General features: G+C 40.5%; 1 protein-coding gene across 20 annotated transcripts in view; it reads right to left on the bottom strand.

Moving 5' to 3' along the window:
- DENND1A (DENN domain containing 1A) overlaps positions 1 to 26,237 on the bottom strand; it is a 542,971-nt gene that overhangs the window by 278,025 nt on the left and 238,709 nt on the right. For all 20 annotated transcript variants that reach the window (XR_010148858.1, XM_009457264.5, XM_054659070.2 and 17 more), the window contains 3 exons: positions 17,880 to 17,949; positions 12,461 to 12,541; positions 8,195 to 8,248 (listed from right to left, as the gene is read on the bottom strand). Coding sequence is in view for 18 of the 20 variants with exons in the window: in XM_009457264.5 (XP_009455539.1) it covers positions 8,195 to 8,248; positions 12,461 to 12,541; positions 17,880 to 17,949 (205 nt within the window). In the remaining 2 variants the exon portion in view is untranslated. The remainder of the gene's footprint in view (positions 1 to 8,194; positions 8,249 to 12,460; positions 12,542 to 17,879; positions 17,950 to 26,237) is intronic.

Raw genomic sequence — 26,237 nt, 5'->3', positions numbered from 1 at the left:
AGAAGGAGAGAGGACATTTTACCAAACGTTCATTCAATTAATTATATAACTTACACGTATGATGAGCAATTTCTTAGATGGGCAGAGGGAACCACGGAGCCAGGGCCCAGACCAAGCAGCATCTCAATGCTCAGATCATACCCAATGAAGTGTGAATCCTGGTTTTAGCACTTCCTGGTTTGGCAAGTTACCTCACTTCTCTGGGCTTCATTTCCTCTCCAGAACAGAGATAACAACCATACTATAAGGCTGTTGTGAAGATTTCATAACATAACAAACAGTGCCCGATCTGATCCACAGTGGATGCTCAATAAATACCAGCTCCTTCCTCTCTTTTTTCACACTAACACTTCTCTGAAGCTGTCCAGGAGAACAGGATTATCTGGTGATAGAACATTATTAAGTTCCACATCCCAAAGCCTATTTATCCTTTTTGTTGCTTATGTTCCTTAGAGGAGATAATCAATAAATATTTACAAACCATCTATATTACAGGCAGCGGAGCCCTGGGCTCCATCTGCCACACTAGTTCCAAGCTTCAGACATTCTGGTGTGAAAAGGGCCTGCTAAGACACTTTCAAGGCCCCATGAAATATATGCCCCATAAAAGGAAAAGAATTAATCTCCATAACCATGAATATGAGAAAAATCTAGAAAAGATGTGCTCCAAAAATAATGTTCTTCAGCCCTCAGCCACAACTCAGATCTCAAGGGAGGTTAAGACTAGAATTCTGGGAGAGCCAAGAAAAGGAGAAAAAGAAACAGACCATTGAAAGCAGCATCTCCATCAAACCAGACATTGTCCTTGGAACGCTACATTTAATACTTCATGAGTTTCTCACATTTTCCTTTTGTAGATAAGGACCTAGAGGCTCCAAGAGTATAAGTACATTGCCCCAAAGTCCCAGGGTAGCAAAGCCCAGAGTCTGGTTGTCTCTAAAATTCATGGTCTTTCCACTACACCAGATCATAAAGGATTAACAACCCCACAGTTACTGCTTGTTTCAATTTGCAATGCAGCAATTTAGTAATTTTAAATTAATCCTTGAAAAATCATCAAGAGATTAATATGCAAATTTCAACACTGCTAGAGCTCAATAGTGATTCTGTGTCAAAAACCACATAAATTGGTCCTACAAAAGTTCAGATTCTCCTTAGAGGAAAGGCTTTCCTGCTTCATTTTGTAATTTGCTATATATTTAAAAAAACATTTCTTTTCTTTTTTTCCTCATGAATAGAACACATCAATTCCAGGGAGGCAGTGGGGTACAACAGGAACAAAAGCTTACAAACCTGGGTCGCTACACTGTGCTTACGAGCAGACCTTGCCACCTCAGCTCTGTGAGCTCTGGGCTCCCTGTCTAAAACGGGGCTCAGGTCTACCCCTTTCGGAGTAGCTCTAAGGATTAAAGTGGAATCATGTACAGTAGGAGTCTGGCAGATTGGTATTACCATTCCGCTTAGAAACAAACAACGCTAGCCTTTTACTGGTTTGCAAAGGAGGATTTAGGGACAATGGGTCATGCACAGGGAATTGGTTCATTAGTAGCAAAACCAGCAGAAGGAATGTAAATTTTTAAAATAGTGGGGGCAGGAGAGGTAGCATACCATGCAGACAGGCTTTGGAGGTAAGGCTATGAGAAGACTTAAAAAAAAAAACTTCCTAATCTCAATTGTGGTTTTGAAAAATTAGAAATGATCAGAATTTCCAAGTACCTTAAAATGAAGTTCTTAAGAAATTATTTATTCTTAAAAGAAAAAAAAATTTTTTTAATGAACCTAACCTAGGCAATCATTTTTATCATAACATTATTTATAGTAGAAAATGTAAATGTCTATTAGTAGGAAAAGCACAGTTAAAACAGTTAAATACAGTGAATTAAACATACATTTATCTTTTCTCTCTCCTGATACCAGCCTCCCAGAAAAAGTCAAAGTAAAAGAATTTTAAAAGGCACAAACGCCAAAAAACAGGAGAAGAATTAGTAATGGAAGAAAGAGATCAAATTTTTGAAAGCCAAAAAGCAGATGTGACTAAAGAAGTGGTTTTCAAGCTGGGGCCATTAGTCCCCCAGGGGATATTTGGCAATGCCTGGGGACATTTTTGGTTGTCACAGCTGGAGGGGAATGTGCTACCATCATATAGTGAGTAGAGCCCAGAGATGCTTGCTAAATATCCTACGATGTATAAAACAGCCCCATTCAACAAAGAATGATCTGGCCCAAGCTGACAAGCATGCGACTGAGGTTGAGAAGAAAAGCTTAAAGCTACAGATAAGGTGGGCAGGCACAGCACCGAGCATTCAGCCCAACTCATAGCACAAAAAGAATTCCAAAAAGGAACTGGAGACACCCAGAATCTCTGAAGGCTAGGAGAGGGGGTGCAAATAAAAATAGGAGTAATTCAATCCCAAGGATCTCCTCTCCCAGCTCAATGAGCTACTTAACAGACTTTCCCACACCTCTCCAGAGGAATATGTGTTTACTTTCTAGAAGAACTGAACCAGAAAGGCCTGGGGACACCAGGTATAGTTGAGGACGGGCAATAAAGCCTTTGACAGGCAATAAAGGCTTACACTGAAAATGAGTACTAAACGAAGGTATAGATATTAGATGCTGATATGTCATAACCTACCATTCCTACTCAGCTTCCAGAACACTGATAATAAAGCATACACTACCTAGGCAAAGAAAACGGACCAAATCCAAAGAAAAAGATTCTGATACTGATATTTGAGAGGCCACTGCCCCCAAAATAGCCACACTAGTTCCAAGCTCCAGAAATGACTGACAGAGCATTCAGCCAGCTTTTTAGTGCCTCACTCTTATATGTGATGGGGCAGCCATTTGAGGAAAGGCTCTACAGTGAAAGTTAAGGAATAAAACCAACAGAAGATAGGAATGTTGAGCAGGAAAATAATACAAGGAGAAGAACACTTTTTAAAATCTATAAATAACAGTCTCACAGATGAGTGAAAATATTAATATAATGGCAGAAGTAAATTTCCAAAGATGGAAAGATTTGCTGAAGAAAGTAGAGAGAAAACGAAAAGAGAGAGATGGAAAATAGGAGAGAAAAAACAAGAAAATTAGAGGATTAACATTCTATCATAGAGGCCCCAGAGAAAGAAAGAAAAATGAAGAATATTTTTTCAAAGAAATAATGTAAGAAAAGTTCTCAGCTCTAAAGGACATGAGTTTCCGTATTAAATGGAACCACCAAGTGCCCAGCACAATAGATGAAAACAGGCCCCTAACAAGGCGCATCACTGCAATTTCAGGATACCAGGAGAGACCACCAAAGGATGGTTACAATAAGTAAATCACAGGAATCGGAATGGCTGAGACTTCTTAGTTGCAACAGCAAAGCTAGAAGTCAGTGGAGAAACATCTTCAAAGTTGGGAAGATAGAGTAATTTCCAACCTAGAGTTCTATACCCAGTCAAACTATCAAAAGAAGAATAAAGAGGCTGGACTCACACTTGTAATTCCAGCACTTTGGGAGGCCAAGGCAGGTGGATCAATTGAGGTCAGGAGTTCAAGACCAGCCTGGCCAACATGGTGAAACCCCATCTGTACTAAAATATACAAAAATTAGCCAGGTGTGGTGGTGTGTACCTGTAGCCACAACTATTTGGGAGGCTGAGACAGGACAATCGCTTGAGCCCAGGAGGTGGAGTTTGCAGTGAGCCAAGATTGTGCCACTGCACTCCAGCCTGAACGACAGAGCGAGACTGTCTCAAAAAAAGAAGAAGAGAGTTATTTTTAGTCATGCTAGGTCTAAAAATGTTGCCTCTAACAAGCACTTTCTCAAGAAAACTACTGGTGCATGTCTCACCAAAATGAGGGAGTGAAATCAAGAATGAGGAAGATGTGAAACCCAAGAATGCTTATGTGACAAAAAGTTGTATAAGAAAGGAAAGGTAACCTACTAACTACTTCAGTATGCTCATTAAAATGTAAACATTAACTTCTGATTTAATGTAAAAATTTTCTAAAGGCATAGAAAGAATGGGAGAGGGGAAATATGTGACTGAGAGAACGTTATTCTGTGTGTTTCGGGGTGGGGAGTGTTATAGGTGGTAAAAGACCAAAACTCTCATCTTCTATAGGAAAATCAATAAGTGATATCTGTAACAGAAAAAAATAAGATTTAGCAATATGAATAAGTTACTCAAAAATACAGAGGGAAACACAGCTGCTAAAAACTTGAAAGTAGCTGGGCAACTTGAAAATTGCAGGTTTTCATCAACAACTGTGTAGTACTACATGTTTTTAAGCTATTAATATGCATTACTTTCATAAGACTAAAAATACCACTAAATAAGTATGTCATTAAAAAGGAAGAAGTAGGTAGATATGAACACTTTTTAGCATACATTAAACTAAAAAATGAGTTGCTAAACAAGTATGAATAGCATCATATTTATGTTTAAAAACCATCTACAACACACACAGGCCACATCCCTAAGGTACTTGTTTAGTGTCCTCATTGTCATTAATTTCTAAATAATAACTAATTTCAATTTGTATCATCTTTGATCCTACTGCTATTTCAAATAGATGAATATTTTTAAACCATTAATTAATTATTATAGTTTTCGTTCACCGCCATAAAAGAGTGACCTGTGAGAGTTTAGTATGCTCTATTCTGAAATTTTTGGTGTGATTTAGTACATGATCAATTCTTATAAATGTCCCATGGCATTTTAAAATAATCCTTCAGTAGCCTCCTTCATAGCTACACATAACACTAAATTCCTAGAGAAAGGTTTCATCAAACACTGGAGGGAGAGTGGGATTGGGGTTGGAGGGAGAGTGGGATTGGGGTTGGAGGGGATGGTGGTAATGGGGGCCTTTCATTTTTTTCTCTATGTATCAGTATTAATCTTTTACAACAAAATATTTGTAAAGAATTTTTAATGACACAGGTAAATGTTCATGGTACATTGTTACAAGAAAAACAGATATAAAGTGTGTACATTTTGTGTGCTTTTAAAAATGTAAGTTTTGAAACTTAACAAAAAAAAAAAAACCAAAAGAATACTTCTGTCTCAAACAAAGTATTACTCAAACCCCAGTGTAAGCAGTGGAAATTAACCTGCTCTGAATAAAATAGGAGCAGGGATCCAGTGCTCTGATCAGTTAGCCATCTACCTCTGTGAGGCCTTCCAGGGCTCCCAAAGCAACACTGGGGTTCCCGGTTGCACACTTTGAAAACTACATGTCATAAAAAGGAAGGATGAAAAAACTCAGAAACAGATCTCTGAGATGGGAGACTATGCCTGATTTTTCTTTTGCTGTTGTGTGATACACATACACACATACCTTTCCTATGATTTGGTACTGTTTAAGTAATAATTATCTGTTCCTGAAACACCTTAACCACCTAAACCTGATAGATTTTTTTGAAGGATGGAGATTGAAATAGAGCTTTATTAATCTTTTCAAGTTATAATTCTATATTCATATTGCCTATTTCTCAGGCCAACTATCATTTGTCTTTTTCTAGAAAATTTTCTCTTTTCACAATCTTTAAATTTATCGAATAAGTTTAAAATTTTATTCTTTTCACAAATTCAGTTTTTAAAAACTACTATTTTTCAATTTTACTTTAACAATATTCCCTAATAAATTAAATTATAATTTCTTTTTCTAGTTTTGGTTATTTTTTATTACTATTCTTTTTTTTTAGCTTCTTGAAAGTCAAGTTCATTGTTTTCTAAATTTTTTATTTATATAAAAGCATTCAAAGCTATGAATTTTCCCCAGAGTGTGGTTTTGGCCACATCCCTAAGGCACTTGTTTAGTGTCCTCATTGTCATTAATTTCTAAATAATAACTAATTTCAATTTGTATCATCTTTGATCCAACTGCTATTTCAAATAGATGAATATTTTTAAACCTTTAATTTATTATTATAGTTTTTGTTCACCACCATAAAAGACAGTGACCTGTGAGAGTTTAGTATGCTCTATTTTGAAATTTTTGGTGTGATTTAGTACATGATCAATTCTTATAAATGTCCCATGGCATTTTAAAATAATCCTTCAGTAGCCTCCTTCATAGGCAGAGTATGCCTCTGCTTCTGCTCTTCCTGCATTACTTTCCCACTTCTTTTTGGATTTCTCCACTGTCTATACTGAATTGACTGCAACTATCAGTAATCATCTCCTTTATATTATGTAAATTCCCAAACTTTCTGGCTCATGGTAGCTTCCTCTGTCATTAGGGAAATATTTTTCTCCTTTCGTTCATCATTTCAATGGAATTTTCTGAGAGATGAAAGGTAAAAATCACAGGCTCAAAGTATAGCACGTTTTGTAAGAGCTCAGTCTCAAGAATCCAGAAAGACCAATATTTCAATTCTGATTTTACCATTTATTTCCTGTAGGATATTGAATATGTGACTTAAATTTTCAGGGCTTCTGTTTCCTTATATTAAATAATTATGGTAGTTACCATGTAAGCTTGTTGAGAGAGCTAAATGAGAAAATGGAGAAAAGCACCAAATATATAATATTTCGAGTAGTAGTACTCAATCAACATTAGCTATTGTTGTTGAAATGGGAACTCTGGTCTGAATTTTTCATTAGTTAATGTCAAACAAAAAGGATGCAACATTTTCTACCACAGTCTGATCATACAGATAATATACTACATGGATATGCTTGATAATCCCAACTTATCAAGACTGTTATCTAATCACAATACTACAGCTAACTTCATTCATTACATTTGATCACCTGACATTTGTAACCTGTTCTATAGAAGACACTTGGAAAAATTTCCTTTCTGTGAATCTACAATAGTTATGAAAAGGTATACCACATATTCCAGTACTTTTCTTATCAAGTATTCAAGTATATCCCCAAAAGAATTGAAAGCAGAGACTCAAACAGGCATTTGTACGCCAATGTTCAAAGCAGTAATACTGATAATAGCCAAAGGGTAAAAACAATATCTATTGATCTCAGCATCTATCGCTGGATGAACAGATACGCAAAATGTGGTCTACACCTACAATGGAATATCATTCAGCCTCAAAAAGGCAGGCAATTGTGACACATGCTTCAACGCAGATGAACTTTGAAGGTATTATGCTAAGTGAAATAACTCAGAACAAAAGGACAAATATTGTATGATTTCACTTATGTGAAGTACTATATGGAGAGTAGTCAAATTCACAGAGACAGAAAGCAGATTGATGGTTGCCAGGGGTTGCGGAGACAGGGTAATGGGGAATTGCTTAATGAGTACAGAGTTTCAGTTTTGTAAGATACAAAAAGTTCTGGACATTGACTGTACAAAATATGAATGCATTCAAAACCACTGAGCTGTACACTTAAAAATGATTAACATGGTAAATTTTATGTTATGTATTTGTTACAATTTTAAAAAAAGTAATCAAGTGTCTAAGTGGTAGACATTCTTTATCTGATTCTACACAGTACTATTTATAATCATAGTAAAACATTTTGAAAACATGTCATGCAGCTAGACTAGATATGTCATTCAGCTTGTTCAGAAGGCAAACATCAACCTTCTGCTCTCTCACACTCTAGTTCACTGCTCCTACGTCCTTTGGAGGTCGGGATGGAGGCCCTCATGCTTCACCCACAAATACTTTATTTTATTCTCTGAAAGGTAAATATACAAAGGTAAAAAGTAGAAGAGTAATTCTGCTTGAGTAGATCTACCCTAATAAACCTCTATTTGGAAAATTCTTTATATGGAAACATTTCACTTATAATAGCAGAAATGAGAAACAATCTAAATGTTCTACAGTGAGAGAATGGCTAAACTACAGAGTAAATGGAATATTAGATAGTTGACAAAAATAAGTCATATGAATGAAAATGGAAAAGATGTTTTTATAATAGGTGATTTAACTATGTAAAAATACATTCTAAAAAGAGGGAATCAAATATCATATTAATACATAATTACCTTTGAGAAATAGGAATAACAATCCTTCCTTGTCTTTATACTTTCTATACTTTGCAAATATTCTCTATTTGTTTTTGTTTTTATAATACACTTCAGTTCTTATACTTTTGTTTTTATAATGTGTTTTTTAAAAACCATAATTTTTATAATGATACTTTAAATCACATCCTTTATTTATTCAAACAAATAGGCAGAAAACAGAGAAGAATAAAAATTTAATTTTTTCTTCTTCCCAAGTACTTACATTCTCAGGTATGCTGGGAAGTTCTCTGGTATCAGGCACAGTAAAATAAGAATGCTAGAAAAGACAAGCAAAAGTGATTTATTTCTGCTAAAATGTGTAACAATTGCATTACTCAGAATTCAGGTAAATGATTGGAAAATATTTCCTTACTCAGAAAAGGAAACGGTTTCACTCAGAAGAAACACCCATGGAATATTTTCTTTGGATAATGTCAGATTGAACCAGATGCATTAAATCATCACTTTGGTAGATGGAGTTCTTTTCTATGAGAGGAGAACTTCTTTGGGAGATATAAATGAAGAGTTCAGGCCAGGAGTGTTGGCTCACACCTGTAATCTCAGCATTTCGGGAGGCCAAGGCAGGTGGATCACATGAGGTCAGGAGTTCGAGACCAGCCTGGCCAACATGGTGAAACCCCGTTTATACTGAAAATACAAAAAAATTAGCCAGGTGTGGTGGCGGGCACCTGTAATCCCAGACACTCAGGAAGCTAAAGCAGGAGAATCGTTTGAACCCGGGAGGTGGAGGTTGCAGTGAGCTGAGATTGTGCCACTGCACTCCAGCCTGGGCGACAAGAATGAAACTCTGTCTCTAAATAAATAAATAAATAGTTCAAAGAAGTTAAATGGCTAAACACATGAAAAAGGCGTTGGTTTCATAATTTATTGTTCACTGAGGCAAGTGTATTCTAGGAACAAAATATCACCAGATTCACTCAGTGATTATTTTTACCAACCAAACCTGTCATCTCATTTCAGCATCTGAGATTATATTCATCTACAAAATGTGGCCAAAATCTGCCCCAAAGGCCTAAGTGATGTTAGGAAGAGTTCCAGTTGCTGGAGCACTGGAGCTGAGACCATTGCAGATGACTAAGAGTGGAGAAATTCTGCCCCCGAAGCCCACTCCACCATAAGCCTCCTGACTGGAGACTCAGCGGAGTTGAAAAATTGACCTCTTCAAAGAACGTCCAATGAGTCATCTCCATATGCAACAAGCATGCATCCCTGAGTTAAATGACAACAGGCTGAACTGATGGCACCTCCTTTGCTGCTATTAAAGACTCAGAAGACAATGGCAAGCAGGAACGGAAAGAGCTTGGTGCCGGCCAATTAAAGATGGGATTGTGCAAAGGCCAGGAAAGGTCACATGCAGAGAAGGTCAGCGTAGCCATGGCCTAAGTTCAAACCTGGACCCCCAAGTGACATTTCAGGAAGTTGTCCACCCCAACCCCCAATCTTGGGTGATTGCAAAATAGGTAGGTGTGTAGAAGAATGAGTTGTATAGGCTTTCTGAAATGAAAGGCCTTGGGGACAATCATAATGATGATGGTGACAACAATAATAGTATAAGGTACTTGTCTAATAATCAACAGATATTTGTTGAATACCTGCTACATGAAAGGCATTATGTCTAGTACTCTGTAAATGTTATCTCTAATTCCCACAACAAATTTTGAGATAGATATTATCTCCATATTACAAATGGGTAAATTAATGCTCACAGAGGTCAAGTAGTCAGTCAAAGGTCACACAGCTAGTACATGGCAGAATATGGACCAAAACTAAATCTGTGTAACTAGAGCTGTGCTCTTTCCACCATGACAGACTGTTATACCTGTGCTTTTTATGGCAAATGACAGCTAAAGGGGCTTGAACAAATAAAAAAGTAAAAAATAAAAAGTATAAAAAAGATAACTTAAAAAAGCCTTCTTTGATGCATTATTCCAAAATCTGTGTGTATATCAAAATACTACCTATGAAGTATTACAGTAGAGACGGTGTAGCGTGGGAACTAGTGATTAATTCAACAATGAGGATTAAAACAGGAAAAGTAATATGCAAGGTTCCAGTATGACTCCATGAGATACCAACTTCTATACCAAAGGGCTAGAAGTTTAGTTGAGTAACAAATGGCCATGTGGTGATTATGTAGCTCAGCAAATTCACTTAATAGCACAGAACCTGTTTTTGAATCTATAAATGGGAATCATATTATCTACTTCAAAACTGTTATGAAGAATAAATGTTATATATATGAAATGCTTACCATTCAATAAATGGTATTTTAATATAAAATTATTATTGCTGTGAACTGCTAGTTCATATTACTATTTTTATCATCACTCATATCAGACACACAGAAACATACTCTTGCAGAGAGTGACTAGAGACAAAAAGTCCAGGATTACCATTTTATCAACATTTCAGGATGTATAACCTAGATGAGAGTAGCCCTTCACAATCAGAAATGCAATATGGAGAGAGGAATTCCCAGTGAAAAGGAAAGAAAAAAAAATCTGCCTTTACAGACGCAATTGATAGTAAATAGTGAGCCAACACAATTCCAAAACCAAGTAGTCCCCAGGCTGTCCTTTGAGATTCTGTCTTGCTCCATTGCCCATGAAATGCTGGGGACCAGGGGAGGTCAGAAACATTCCTAGAAACCACTGGCATGAAACAGCTGCGCCACCCCAGCAGTTCCTGCTGCCCCTGAGATGGCTTGTCCTTGAGGCCTAGCATGCATGCTGCCTGAGCAGCCATTTGAAGGAAGGAGTGGACCTTCCTCCCTAGCAGCTGGTGACCCAGCCAGGCTACTCCACAGCTACCTGTCGGATGTCATTACGGACTGAAGTGGTGAGATCAAGCTGCTTAGGAAAAAGGACAGAGACAAAGGCAGGGTTGCTTAGCTATACAGCAAGGACTGGGGCAGGTTTAAAGCTCATTTTTTCATCTTTTCCAGATGGTATCCCCTGCTGTATGAGAATTTTTGTAACAAGGTTTCTTTCTTTCTTTCCTATGCTCTATTAAAATGGGCAAAAGTCTCTGTAAATTCATTTTTTTCTTCCTTCCTTCCTTCTCTCCCTCTCCTTCCACACGAATGGCACAGTGGAAAGACCATAGGCTTCAAGTTAGCCCTGGCTTTGAAAACTCAAGTCTTATCTCTTATTAACTACACGACCTTGGAAGGGCAGGTATCTTTCCCTCTTGAAACCTCATCCATGAAATGGGAATGTTAATATCTATTTTGTAAACCTGTTTTGAATATTAGAGATACATATTTAGTATAAATTAGGAACTTATTAAAATAGTAGATCTATTATTAATTACTGGTAGTAACACTGCTTTCAATTTTATCATCATTCTGAAAAAACCTACAAGGAATATTAATTTTCTTTAGGAGGGGAGATACCTTTCTACCACTGAATACCAACACTGTACTTGGTTCTAATGAAGATGAAAGACAAAACTCTTAAAATTTTCAGGCCCCATGACATAAGGGAAATAGCTCCTGGATAATAATCAATACTTGGTCAAAGTATGTCCATCTGAGAATTCTGATGAAGGTGGTGACAAGGGCTTGAGGGTTTGACCTAGGGAATTAGAGAATTCCTGGAACCAAAATATGGAAAAGATCTCCTACACCTCTTCTGATGCCTTATCTGACAGATGAGGAAATTGAAGCCCACGAGGTTAAAGGTCCTGATTAAGATCACTCAGGTCATTGGCAAGACAATGACTAGGATGGAAATCTCCCAATTGGTATTTCGGAGCACAGTGCAGAACATGTAATAGCAGTATATATTTATAGGCATTCAAAGAAACTATTACTATAGGCCAGGAACAACATTAAGCACTCTCCTGCTCTGTCCTCAAGGGACACACAGTCCAGTGAGGGGGACAGGAAAAGGAATCATTCCAATAGGGTGTAACTAAGTACCACAAAGTGTGCAAGATGCTTGGAGCAAAGGAGGTAATCTTAGCAAAACCTACGAGGTATCAAGGGAGGATTTCTCTGGAAATAAAATCAGAGTTGAGTTCTGAAGGAAGAATATGTGTTACCCTGGCAAACAGGGGAGAGGCAATGTTGAAAGCTGAGGGTGCAGGATGGGCTTCAGCAAAGGGACATGCACAGCAGTGCTGGGGGACGAGGGTGATACAGGCAGGCTGGGACAGGGAGTGAAGAAGCAGGTGGAGCCAGCTGTCCTATTTCAGCCCAGCATCTGTGATCCAAGAGATGCTGGTGATGGGATGATGGCCACAGAGGAGGGTGGGGACATTCAGGACATGTCTGTTTCTTATAGAATCTCAGAGAAAGGAAGAAATTCTACTCCCTGGCCTATCTGGAACTCAGAGGTCTCAGAGTATTTGGGGGTAGGGTTAGGGGAGGTATGGGTGACAAAATACAATCCTGTTCAGCTAGCTCCCTCTTACTGTCAATAATGAAATGGGTTCTCAGTGATGGCTAATACTCTGCCCCACTTACCACGCTGAGATGGACAGACACTCCTGGGTCAGGGATGGGAAGTTTGTGCAGAGTTTCAAGAAGCTCATTCCACTGATTTTCCTGAAAGAAATAAAAGGCCTAAGTAACAAAAGCAAGGCTGAGCCCTTAGTAAGATACCTGCAGGGAGGTCTGGGCACACATGACTGAGGGGGCTGGGGAGATGCTGGCCCCAGTACAGAAATAGGTTTGATATTCATGTAGGGTTTGACAAAAGACACCACGTATGCCTCAAACATAAAGAGCCAAATAGATCCTCCTACACCAAGTTTGACATTTTCTACTCAGTGAGACACCTACCATGACCGCCTTTTATGGATCATATACCATAAGCTCTCAGCAAATCTATCCCCTAAACTCCATAGCAACAACTTTTAAATGCAAACAATCCTAGCTTACAGGGCGGGGGTGGTTAGGAGAAATAACGATGACACTATAGATCTTGTCTTCATCATCATTACCCTCAATTAATTTTATTGAGTGTTCACCGGATACACATGGCAGCCTCCAATTATGGAAAGTTAGAAATGAACTAAGTACAACAGCATGCAATATAGGATGGTGGCTATACATTCTAATTTGTGAAATTGAGCAACATGATGACATACAAAGCAATACAAATTATTTGATTGAAAATGGATTCACCTCTAAAATGCTCAAAAGAACACTGCTCACAGAATTATCCAAATGCTATTTCTCCCACCATGTGGAATTCTTTGTGCTAATACTGGTAAGTGTATATTTGTATCTATTCACCCTCTATTTGATCCTCTCAACTACCCACTTCAACAATGTGAAAACTGAGGCTCCAAAAGGTGAAGCAACTTGTCTCAAATCAGCCCTTTAGTAAGTTGCACAGCTAAGGGGTGAAATGCAAGCTCCAGAGCCCTCCTGGCTTCACTACAGCTGTCTTTAAGTAGTGAATTTAAGGAGAGGAAAAAGAAGATGCACCCAGACTACAAGCTTGTTTCAATCTGAGCTCTGACAAATCAAACAAGCTTCTCAGAGAGGAGAGAGATGAACTTGTGGGTGTGTGTGCATGTGTTTAGTTTTGCTCTGAAACAATCTCAAACTTACTGAACAGTTGTAGAAATTGTTAAAAAAAAAAAAAGTTTTTATTATTTCCTGACCTATTTGAGAATGAGCTGCCAAGATTATGCCCCATCATCCATAGATACAAACAAGGACATTCTCCTAAATCACCACAATTAATTATTGCTGTGGTTTAAATGTTCCCCCCAAAAGTTCATGTGTTGACAATTTAAATATCATTGTAACAGTATTAAGAGGCAGGATCTTTAAGAGTGAGTACATCATGAATTAATGCCATTATTGTGAGAGTGGGCTTCGGATAAAGGATAAATTTGGCGCCTAACTTGTGTCTCTTGTCTTGAGTACTGCATGGTATGACCCAGCAAGAAGGTCCTCACCAGATGCCAGCACCAGGCTCTTGGACTTCCCAGCCTCCAGAACTGTGAGCCAAATACATCTTTTTTCTTTATAAATTACCCAGTCTGTGGTATTCTGTTATAGCAGCAGAAAACAAACTAAGAGAATCATAATAATCTGGAAATTAACACTGATGCAGAATTACCACCTTATCCTCAAGTTTTGCCAACTGTGCCAATAATATCCTTGGCAGCAAACAATCCACTTCAGAATCACATGTTGCAGTTAGTAGTTATAACCCTCTACTCATCCTCAGTCTGGAACAGCTCCTCAGTCTTTTCTAGATTTGTACGGCCTTGACGATGAGACCACCCATTTTGTAGAATAACTTTCAATTGTCTAACGTTTTGTCTAATGTTGATGTCAATGTCCCTTCACTCATGTTTGCTTTCATCAATTGATTAATTCACTTGATATCTCTACAGTAACATTATTCTTTCTCTTTGCAGTAAATAACCGTTTTGTGGATTCACACTTTGTGTAAATATCCCATTCCTCAAACTTTCAATGTATTCATTTACTTATTTATTTTACCATGGGTCCATAGTTTCCTGTTTTATTCAGTGTGATATAATCCTTTAATATCCTAATTTGTTTTGATGCTCAAATTGTTCCAGATATGACTAGAGGGAGCACTCTTACTGCTTTTGTGTCCTTCTGACATGTTCCCATCATGATCATGTTTTTAGCAATTCCTTACTTTTTGGCACAAAAGATATTTCAGGTTCATCTTATACTTTCCCTGCCTCAGCCCCAGAATCAGGTTATTTCTTCAATGAGTCTGGGTTCCTTTTAGTGGGCAATGGTATTTAGAAACCAAGATCTGGGCACCATGTGTGCTCACTGCTCCTTAGTATTGCTCATGCCAGGCCCTTTCAGTCAATTGAGCCAGGGAATATATAACACACACATGGAATCACAATAGGCACTTCACATCTCTATTTATTTCTATATTCATCTTCCCATATTGAAAACCATGGGTTCACACCAATGGCTCCTATTCCAATCCAATATAGAAATTATTCTAGTTTTCTCCCTCTACATATCTGTGACTTCATCCTACGAAAGTGAAAAACCTTGCCTGTATTTTCTTTTTATATTTGGTTATTTGTATGGAACCACTCTTCTATTGCCATCCCTGCAAAGGGACATCCTTCCCTGTCCAGATGCCCTCCCTTCCCTCCCCAACACTGACATCCAGGGCTGGGCCTCTACTGCCCAACCCCTCACACAAATGCCTTCCTTACCTCAGGATCCAACACACCAGCACTGGGCCACAGCTGCTGCCTCCCTTCTCACATGGATTCTTCTAGATCCTATTTGAGTTCTGACAACCCATGCTGAGCCTCTACCACCATGCTCCCACATAAACATCCTTCTCTCCCTCAGGCTCCGACACCCTGAGGCAGGCTGCTCCCTGGCTCAGATGCTTGCCTTGCCCTGCCATCCCTTCCACAAGGGTGCCCATTCAAGGTCTGATGAGCATGATGGGTCCATGGCCCAAACAGATATCCCAGTTACTCACACCTTGGTCTCCCACACCCCATGCTTAGCCATCACAATCTCTCTGTCTCTGTCTCTCTCTCTGTCACACACACACACACACACACACACACACACACACACACACACACACAATAGAAGCCTATCTTGCTTCCCAACCTTCCCAATGACTTTTGGATGAGAGAAGGTTTCAGCCCTGGGGCAGGAGGTAGATTCTGTTTCTTTAAATAAAAAATCTCTTCCTGTTCTAATCTGGTGACTAAAACCTTGCAAACAATTAAGCCAATTATAGGCAGATTTCCTATCATCTGTGTCATAATTCTTTTAACCAAAGGGGGAAGAAAAGAGTACTGAATTCAAGAGAAACAGACTCCAACTAAAACATGTTACTGATCTCAGTCCGACATCCCAAGAGGCAGAGTCCTGCTGAAGCAATCGCCCAGAGGAAAGGTTCACCAGTTTTACACGGTAATAATCCAATCTCCCATATGTGTAGGTTGTACCTACCCTTTTATAATCTTTCCCAAATCACATGTTTTAAAAAGTGTCCTAAGTTCTTTGTTTTGCTGAGTTTTTTTCTCTTTTTTTTGGACTGGAACATATGGAGGGAAAAAAATGTGAGTCAATCTCCAATTCAAACCTGTTAAGAGCCTACATATTATACAATTCTGTTTATTAAAGACACCTTTCAAATATGAGTGAAAACCTGAATGTTTGACTAAAGGTAACTGTGAATCAGAAATAGATGAACAGACCCAAGGTGACCTCCTAACTCATTCATCAAAGAGTAATCCACTTCTTTTACGACAGAATCCCCTGACATCTAAGCTTCTTTTCACAGTGAGTGTAGTGATCAAGGAAGCCGTTTCTATTAGTTATTCCTTCCATTTACTGTGACCTGGAATACATTTGCCAGTGAGTAAATCTATCTCTAAAAAAATGATTTAGTCATTATACACACAATTTCCCCCTTTCCTCCAAAACAGCATTTCCCAAAGTGTGTTCCAGGAAACACTGCTATCTCAGAATGCTAAGATTTATCACAGAATTAAAGGGGTTTGGGGCAAAACAAGATGGGAAGCACAGGCGACCCAGGTTTCTCCAATGCAAGACTTCGTAGAGCTTACATTAAATGAATCTTAAGGAGATGAAAATGAAACACAGCTTTCCCTCCCCTGGACCCCAGTGTGACTGAACTGGCACCCTTTTCATGGACCATTTCTCAGAACTAACACTCAAATTGCTCAAAACGTTCAACAGAAAAAAATTAAGGGAAATTTTTCCTTAACATTTAATAATAATGGATCAGTTTAATTAAAAATCTTAGGCCATTAACAAAAAGAAAAATATAAGACATTATATATGTAGACAAATATCCAACTCATTAATAATCAAAGAAATGCAATTAAAACAATGAGACTTTTTTACTTGTCAAACAACAAATTCAACAAATGATCCTGATGAGAGTATCGTGACCCAGGCACTCTCTTACATTGCTGGTAAAGGGTATCCTTTAAGAAAACAGCAGAATTATTTTGGAAAGCAGTTTGACAAATGTTTTAAAAATGTTTATGTCCACTGATCTTACAGTGGCCCATCTGGGATTCTCCTTTTAAGGAAACAATCCAAAATGAAGAAAATGCTTTACCCTCACAGATGCGAATGGTTACACTTCTCATAACAGTAGAAAAATCCCAAACAATTAACAATTTCCAATAATAGGAAAATGCTTTGGTAAATCAAGGTACATGACAAAATGCTATGCAGCCATGAAAAATATTTATAACATTTTTAATAGTGTGGGAGGCATGCTCATTATAATGGTATCTGAAAACGTGGGCTACAAAAATCTACATAAAGGTCCAATTGGCCTTTGACATCCATGGAAGACACCTTACCTTACCACTTCTTCCAAAAGTACAGCAAGGTACAGACGAATTTTTAACGTAATTTTCAGACCCCTACAAAAGTTACTGTAAAAGCAGCACAAAGCTTTATTGAAATGGGAACTCAGGACAGCTGGGTAGGTCACTTGCCGGTTAAGTGTTTTACTTGCAAACCCCAGATCTGCAGCATGACATGAGCAATTCAAACATGTGCCTCAGCAAAATTATAATTTAATACACGTCACAAACTTTCCGGGCTGCTTGGGAATATTAGAAATTGAACATTAACTCTGTGAACGTTAAGGGTCTATTTATCATTTCTTTAATGCAAAGAAAAACTTAAAAAAGAAAACAACCCAAAATGCTAGGAATATTTATTTTAGGGAAGGGAGTGGGGCAAATTAAAAGTGATTTTCTTTTCCTTCCTATTATTTTCTGAATTTCCCAAACTTTCTATAATGGGCATGCATCACTTTTTTGGTAAAATATAAGGCATGTTTTACTTTTTCATCATAAAATTAAAGCTTATTCGTTTAAAAGAATTATTTTAAAAAGGTAAATACCTGTCTTTTTGTCGTGTAATCTGCCAGGATGTTAAGCAGCTTATAAAATACCTCGAACCAGGGGAGATAGCTGGAGGAAGAAGAGGAAACACATGAAATATTAGTATGCAGGTCAAAAACTTTAACCAGGTTCTAATTCAAGACTGATACATTTCAGTTTTGCTCTACATCCTGAAGAGTCTTCCTGTCACAGACTGGTGGAAACACAAACTGGCGAAATGCTAATTATTTCTGAGAGTTTAAAAAATTGCCTGTGCAAGGCAGAGGATTAAATGTCCATTATAAATTATTCCCATGCCTCAGAGCTAGAACAGTTCACAGAGAAGAAATTCAAAGCTGACTCCACAATCAGGCACCATCTCTGAGAAGTCCCCTGGCCTCTCCCAGCACACCCACCCTTTCCAGGAAAGCTTCTATTCAGTTTCTCATGATGGGACAGACACAGACACACACACACTGACACACACACAGCATTCCCACTGCAGGCATGTGCAAAGGGTCCCAATGCCCCCATGAGCCCAAAGCCATCCATGTTGCTGCAACAGACATTCTACCCATCACACACCATCTCTCTATCTACTTCAAGATGAGTTCCACTTCCCCATCCCCACTGCCCTCCACCAGGTCCTGGCCATTGCTCCCCTTCACTCAGAGCAGACTGGCTGCTGACCTCAGTCCTGTGGTCCACTCTGTGTGGCTTGTTTTTTGTTTGTTTGTTTGTTTGTTTTTTTGAGATGGAGTCTCACTCTGACACCCAGGCCGGAGTGCAGTGGCATGATCTCGGCTCACTGCAACCCCTGCCTCCCTGGTTCAAGTGATTCTCCTGCCTCAGCCTTCTGAGTAGCTGGGACTACAGGTGTGCGCCACCATGCCTGGCTAATTTTTGTATTTTTAATAGAGACGGGGTTTCACCATACTGGCCAGGCTGGTCTCGAACTCCTGAACTCAGGTGATCTGCCTGCCTCGGCCTCCCAAACTGCTGGGATTATAGGCGTGAGCCACCTGGCCACGGCTCTTAGAATGGTTTTTCTAAAATGCAAATCTCCATCGCACATTGTACTTAATTGCTGCAATGATGCCCGTCACTCCAGGATCCAGTCCACATTTGTTAGGATGGACTTCTGGGGCTCTTTACTGCCAGGCCCTTGCCCACTTTTCTGGTTGTCCTCTGTCTACTTCCCCATAGATATGCTCCCCTCACTCCTCTCACTCCGCAACGTCCTGGTATCTTTGAGCCTGCCTGGGCTTACATACACTGGGCCCTTTTCTCCCCGACCTCTGTGGGTCTAGTCTAGCTGATTTCTACTCATCCTCCTAACTGTCCCTCACCCCCTCCCCACCCCCACTTCATGTGCCCTAATTCTCTCTTTTCTGTGCTGCCCTGGTCATGAGAATGCTGCTCTCAGAACATTCCCCACATGATGCAGTCCTCAATGGCATGTCTGTTTTCTCAACAGACCACATGCAAACAGAGAGGAAGGGGCCTATCTTTCTTCACTTTGTCTTTCCGGTGCCAAGAATGGCACCTGGCACACCGTCAGTGCTCAGCGTTTACTGAGCAAATAAAACCAGACAAAGACTGACGGCAAGGGTGCACGCATCCTATGGAATTGTTGAAAAGTATCCACACCCCCAAGCAGTTTTGCCACTTACTTTCAATGGCTTTGTTCTCTAGAAGGAAATTTTCCAAAGCTACATCTAACAGCAACCGAGAAGAAGGTTGTACCAAGCGCTTGCCGGCCTGGTCATGTCTGCCCTGCTGCGCTAACAGAGTCCAATACCGACAGATATGGACACGAGGTAGCGCACAGATGTGATATCCTGCCAGGGAGAGGGGAATCAGCACCCTGTACAGATTACCGGCTGCGCCACTGAGGGTAATAAATGAAGTGAGAGGCAACAAAGAGAACAGATAAAGTGCACAGTCCTCTGTCATTAACGTCTGTCTAAAGCCAGCACATGCTACTGTAAAATTTAAGTAGCTTATCAAAATACACTGATAAGCAACTTAACTTTTCACTTCTATGACAGTATTATCACTTATGTTAATATGTTTCAATCAGCCCTGGCAGCTGCATATTGACTATTACATAGCAAATGACTGCTGCCACTTTGCACAGCATTTACTTTGGCAGAGTAATGTAAACATTCAAGAGGGATTAGGGAGCAGATAAGTTTCTCCTTTCCTATTCTGTTAAATAAACCTCGGCCGAGTTAAAAGCCATTATAGTATGAACGAGAAATCCCCTCAGAAGAAAACTCTTGCACACATTAGACGACTCAGTAAACAAATTTGACCAAGGATTACAAATTTTTTTTTCCTGAAAGCAAAATACCACTAGTTAAATCCAGCCACTGAAAGTCAGGAGGCATTGGGGAAAAAGCAAGAAGGGGAAATAGAATCTTGCAAGAAAACTGTGACTTCAAGTAAACAAGAGAAAAATGGAATCATTTTAGAAATATTTGGTGAAGTGATATGGGGCAGGCTGGGTGCTCTGACAGTTTAGGACTACAGAATCCATCGAAGTAGTTTTGGATGAGTAGGTTCAACTGACCAATGTGGCTTGGGCACAGAAGCTCCAGCCTCCGCGTTGTCACCTGCTGTGAGGATGAAGGAGGTGACGTGGGAAGGAGCTCCTAGCCTACTATAGACGGCACCCTGGTTCTCACACTCAGCCTCAGCCTCAGCCTCACCAAGTCAATTCTTTTTGGCTGTGCTAAGCAGAACCACTGGCCACAAGAAGTTTTGCAGTTACCCTGGAAATCAGCCATTTCTTTCTCCCTTTGGCCTGACCGGACACAACTGTTCCCCACATGTTGTCCCCTGTACACTCACAGATGAATATCTAGTGATGGCAGTGTTAAGGTTTTGAAACCGAAACCCAGCTGTCTTCTTCTTCAAAGGGCCCCTGTTTTCCCCTGTTGGGAGGCCAGGGTTCACAGCGGAGCTCTATCCAGCGGCGTTTCCTGTCCTGCTTCATTAGAGCCGCCACAACAGCTTGCGCGGCCTGCTAGGCTGCAGGTGAGGCTGCAGGGACCCTGCACTCCAGTCTGCGTGTGTCTGTCATCATTGAATAAACAATCCTTCCCAGCCCAAAGACAGAAACAAACACTCTAGTACACTGCACCACCTTGGACATCTAACGGGGTGCGACCATCCGTGGTCCGCCTCTGCCTGCTGCCTTTGTGTGACGGCTTGAGTCCCCACTGCGGAGTACCACAGTTGGGACTATGGTGGGCTCTGTCCAAGGCTGTGGCACAAAGGGTCCTCCTGCACTCAAGAAAGCTATGGTCCTCATCAGAAAGAGACACACCCACAACAGAGTAACAGTTTGGGTGGAAGGAGCTGGAAGTCCTTCCCAAGTGCTTTATTTAGTTTAGGCTTTTGGACTGATGTAGAAGATGATCATGGAGCATCATCATGACCCAATCAGAAGACAGAGAAAAGCGAAAAGGAACAGCCTGCTCCCCAGGCACCTGCCTGGATCCCGACTTCTCTCCCTTCTCACCCACTGTGGCTCAGGTAACTCTGTCCCAGGCTGTGCCCTCACTCCCAGGCCTGAGAGTCAAATGGAGAGGCTTGTGTTTCATAGGAGGTAATAAGTTTTAAACTTGAGAAGTTTCCTCCACCCACTGCCTTCCCGATCCGGGGTCCCACCGGCCCTTGTAAGGAGGGCAAGGGCAGGTTCTAAAGACAGCACTTATGGCAGCAACAGCCCATAGTCAAAATCACCCTGAAAAAGCCCTTAAATTACCTCGAAATATGGCGGACATGGTCTGTGTAAACACAAAGTAGTTAACCTGAGTTGTGGGGTCAGGCTGAATGACAGCATCCTGCATCTAAATCTGTCGACCGGGTGAGCTGCTGGCTCTTGAGCTGAACTGAGAGCAGAGGACTCCCTTTTCTAATCTCACTCCACTTGGGATGATGATCACTCCAACTGGTGAGTTTGTGTACACGTGGATGACTGGCCTTGTGTAAGTTCAGCATGAATATAAAGGGATTCCACTTCTTTAAGTATTAAAACAGAAAACCATTAAAAAATGTTAAGAGCTCTCCGACACCTCTTTCTACTAGTTCAGTTCAAAGCTATGAGATGGGACCAGGCAAGGTAGGTATGGAAGAGAGCAGGGGGCAGGGATGGTGGGAGAGGCTGACCAAGTCGAGGAAGGCAGCAACCACCTGGGAGAATGCTGGTCCACAGCAGGACATCAGACTCAGGTGAGGAGAGGAGGCTGTCCTCCCGAAGGGGCAACCTGGTGTTAGAGTCCAAGTGGGAGGAGAAGGGTGTCCCACTGAGGGGTCATCGGGCATAGTGTGCTGGGGCCCAAGCAGAGTGAGGGGCCTAGTAAGGGAAAGTCAGCGTCTGAGCAGGATGAGGAGGGAGTCTCATGGGGGAGGCCTGACTTGGAGTTTCATGACTCAAGGGGGCAAGGAGGGGTTAGACCTGGCATGGGATAAAGACAGCATCTATGTGGAGTGGAGGGCCTGACCAGCAATGGTATTAGAACCCAGAAGAGTACAAAGAACATCTGGAAGGCAGTTCAATGTGGGATGTCAGAGCCTGAGGGGTGGGACGGCTTCCACCAAAGTGGGGGTCGGGGGAGGGGAGGGAGGCGAGGCAGAGTCCATGTGGTTGAGAATGCTGTCCATGATAGGAAGGGGCAGCAGCAGCTCTGCCTAAGGTGCCACAGTTCAAACAGTAGCACATGCTACTGTAAAAACAGGGTGAGGAGGGTGGCGCTGTGTAGGAAGGGGGCTGCAGCAGAGGGCCACTGGTTACAAACAAGGAACAGATCAAGACTGACCAAGCTGGTAAATATATAATGGGAACCAGGTGTCTTACTATCAGAAGAGAGTTACAAATCCAGTTAGGGAAAGAATGAGAATGAACCCCACGGTGTCAAACTGGAACTGAATGTAACTGTGGGGCATCATGATGTTCAGTAGGTAGGTAGGAAAGTAGAGAGAGATAAAATAAATAGAAATACAAATCTATGTACATATATACCTTCTCTAGTTTTAGTCACTGAGAGGGCCTGGAAGCAGAGATATCCCAATTATAATGAGCACACTTAGTGCCCAGATATTGGTTTCTAAATACTATTCTCCAGTAATAGGAACCTGGGCTCCTTGAAAAAAAAAGTGTGATTCCAGGGCTGGGGCTGGGAAATGCTGTGTTGGGTTAGGGAAAAAAAAAAAAAAAATAGCAGTGCTCAACACATGATCAGGACATATCAACAGGACACGAAAGCCAGTGAGGAGGGGCTTCCACTGACAAAATCTGCATGACAGGCAGAAGAAAGCGCATGAGCGATGGCTTTAGAACCAGGTGGGAAGTAATTCTTTCCCCTTATCTTGACCTCAGCAGAGCCCAGTGGATTTCAGCCTTATCAGAACCAGCATCTACTTTGCTATCCTAAAAACAAAATCTTAATGTAATCTAGTCATTGACAAAACCAAAATAATGCTCTGGCTCTCCTATAAAAGAGAAATAAAAATAAAAGTAATTTGCAATAAAATTTTAGGATTTAACACTCAGGCACCATTAGAATAGATGATACAATGAAGCAGTGCCTCCCGGGGGAAGACTTGCGGCAGAGCTGCTTGTGTTCATGTCGGGACTGATGAGTTTAAAAGTAACATGACACAGGGTCTTTCAGTTGCTTTTGGTGACTTGCTACTGTCTGAGGAGCTCCTGACATTCCATGTTGAATACCTGAGGAGAGGTATCCCTTTCTTTCTGTCAGCAGATTTTGCCAACGTGTTTCCAATGGCAAAGCATCCCTTGGTTAAGACCATTCAGCACTCAATATTTAAAGCCTTCCTATTAAAACAAAACAAAACAAAACAAAAAAACCTCCTCCCCAATGTTAAAAAGCAGAGCAGCATGGCACATGCTGGGGAGAACACTGGCTTGAGTCTGGTAACCCCGAGTTTGAATCTTAGTTCTGCTCCTTTCTAGATGTGACACCTCGAGAAAGCGGTCTTCCCAAAACTCAGTTTCCTCCTCTATGAAAAGATATACACCACCTGCTAATGTACCTGATGGACATGACAGCCACCAATCCAGAACACGCTTCCTGTCCCCCTTGGCAATCTCAGCTTTGGGAATCTCTCTTTGATTCCTGGTGTCTGGGTCAGAGGCTCCTCCAGAATTCTACAGAAATTCCTCATACCATGTGGTCAACCAGAATGGGCAGGAAAACAGAAGCTCTTATAAGAGGAAAATACTCACCAACAATGTGACTGCTTCAAACAACATGACCCTTCTCCACCCTTCCAGTTTCCAGACAATACGTCCCCTATCCACCCTTTCAGTTTCACCTAGCATCTATCCCTGCTCCTCTGTCTGTATCTCAGCCAAACATCTATAATAAAATGCAAATTTGCCATAAAGTAAAACTACAACTCTTGCAAAGGAGACTGGATTTTATGAAGCCCATGTTGGACATGCTGGATACCTGCTCAGAGTTGAGGCAAAGTCACTGACAAATGAAGACCTGGCTGTATTAGACCACTTAACAAGACATGAAGAGAAAAATCAAGAAAAACAAGGATAGTAACACAACAGTCACATCAAAAGAAAATGATTTCAATATGAAAGGATAAAAGAGACCTTTGGGAAACTGAAGTCCTCAAATACTTTTGGAAAAAAATGACTCCTTTTATGATTATGCTGTGAAAGTCAACTATGAACTGTTATTAAGTCAGAAAAATTATAACCTCCTCTCCCCACAATACTTGATGCGTTATTCTTTCTAAGAATTACTGCATTGTTGGAATTAAGAGACAGAGTTTGTTGAGGTAAATTTATACTTTTTTATACTTTTTCTAGATAAAATCCTAACCTTTTCCTCATTTTTACTATGAGCTTTTGGTCCCCATTTAAATTGATGCATTTTATCCCCAGAATATGAAGACCTCCTGGGCTTACTAGACATTAAAACTCCCCATCGTTTATAATACATGCTTGTTTGCCTGTCTTCTCCATTGGTGTCAACTCCATGAGATCAAGGACGGTGACTGTGTATTGACTATTTAACCCCTAATTATTCCTGGCACATGTGAGACATTCAATAAATCATAGCTTCCCTTGACAGACGTAACTCATCTCTATAGGTTCTATTAAGGCCATTAATTACCACTAGAGCTACAGAGTAACAGTCAACCAACTCTAGTCGGGATGTGGGGATCCAAATTTAGCAGGCAGCATTTGGGTTTGGAAAATGACCTGGTTTTTAAAAAACAATTCCTGCAAATGTCCTGCTGGAGTCTGGGATAAATAACGAGTATAGAGCAAATGATTATTCAAAGTAGATCAACGAATACTTACAAACAAGATTTCTTGCCCTTTGCCCATCTCCTCAACACAAGTAAACCCCACCATCTACTCTTTTTGTTCCCATTTCAATTGCTATGGAAAAAGTTCACAAAACCAGGCTGATTACAATCATCTGAAAACCTAATTTTTCAAGCACACGTGAACCCTTAAAATTGTTCAAGAATCCTCTAATCTGTAGTGCAACAGGCCTCCTGTTGCCCACCCCCTCCAGTCTGCTCCAAACATTTTTCCTCTTCTGTCCCTCTCTTCAGAAGACACTCTTCTCTCCAAACTCACCAAAGAGAAAAGCTTTCACATGAGCTCTTCCACTCCTATACTTCTCATTCCTTTCCCTCTCCCTCCTAACTCGAGGTGAGAAGGAGGAAAGACCCCAGAGCCCAACTGCACTGCCTTCTGTAAGACACATCTTCTCCCCTATTATACTCAGCCAGCAAGCATTCCCACCTTTAAGCACAACAGAAATCACTCATGTGTGCTGGTCTATGATTCTCAAACCACAACCTTAGCACCAAGGTTATATGTGGTTCCTCCCTAAGGGAAAAGCACACCTCATCTTCCTGAGATAACCACATTTAGCTTCAATGAACATTTTTACAGAATTTAAAACTGAGATGTTTCCAGTCCAAACATCACACATTTCTAGATGATTCATTTTTCAAATGTTCCATCAATGGCATCTACCCACATATTTTCCCATGCTTATTAAGACCCACCAGTATATGCCTGGCCCTCTGCTAGGTACATGGGGGAATAAGGCCCATGTCTCAGTATCTGGGGAGCTCACAGTCTAAAGAGGGAAGCAGACACACTGGCAGATGTCAGCAGCACTGGGTCAGTGCTTTGATAGAGGTTCACAAAGGGAACACAGAAGAGATTCTGGAAAGTCTTCCAAGAGGAAGTGACACCTCACTGATCAGCTTGACACTGACTGCAAAGTCAGGAGACCCACCTGGGTTTGAGTACCAGCTCTGTTACTTACTGGCTGTGGCCTGAGCCATGCTCTTCCTTCCCT

Source organism: Pan troglodytes, chromosome 11 (genome assembly GCF_028858775.2).
Source record: "Pan troglodytes isolate AG18354 chromosome 11, NHGRI_mPanTro3-v2.0_pri, whole genome shotgun sequence".
Lineage (NCBI taxonomy): Eukaryota > Metazoa > Chordata > Mammalia > Primates > Hominidae > Pan > Pan troglodytes.
Note: the sequence above shows the minus strand (reverse complement) of the source record. Positions and strands in the feature narration are given on the sequence as shown.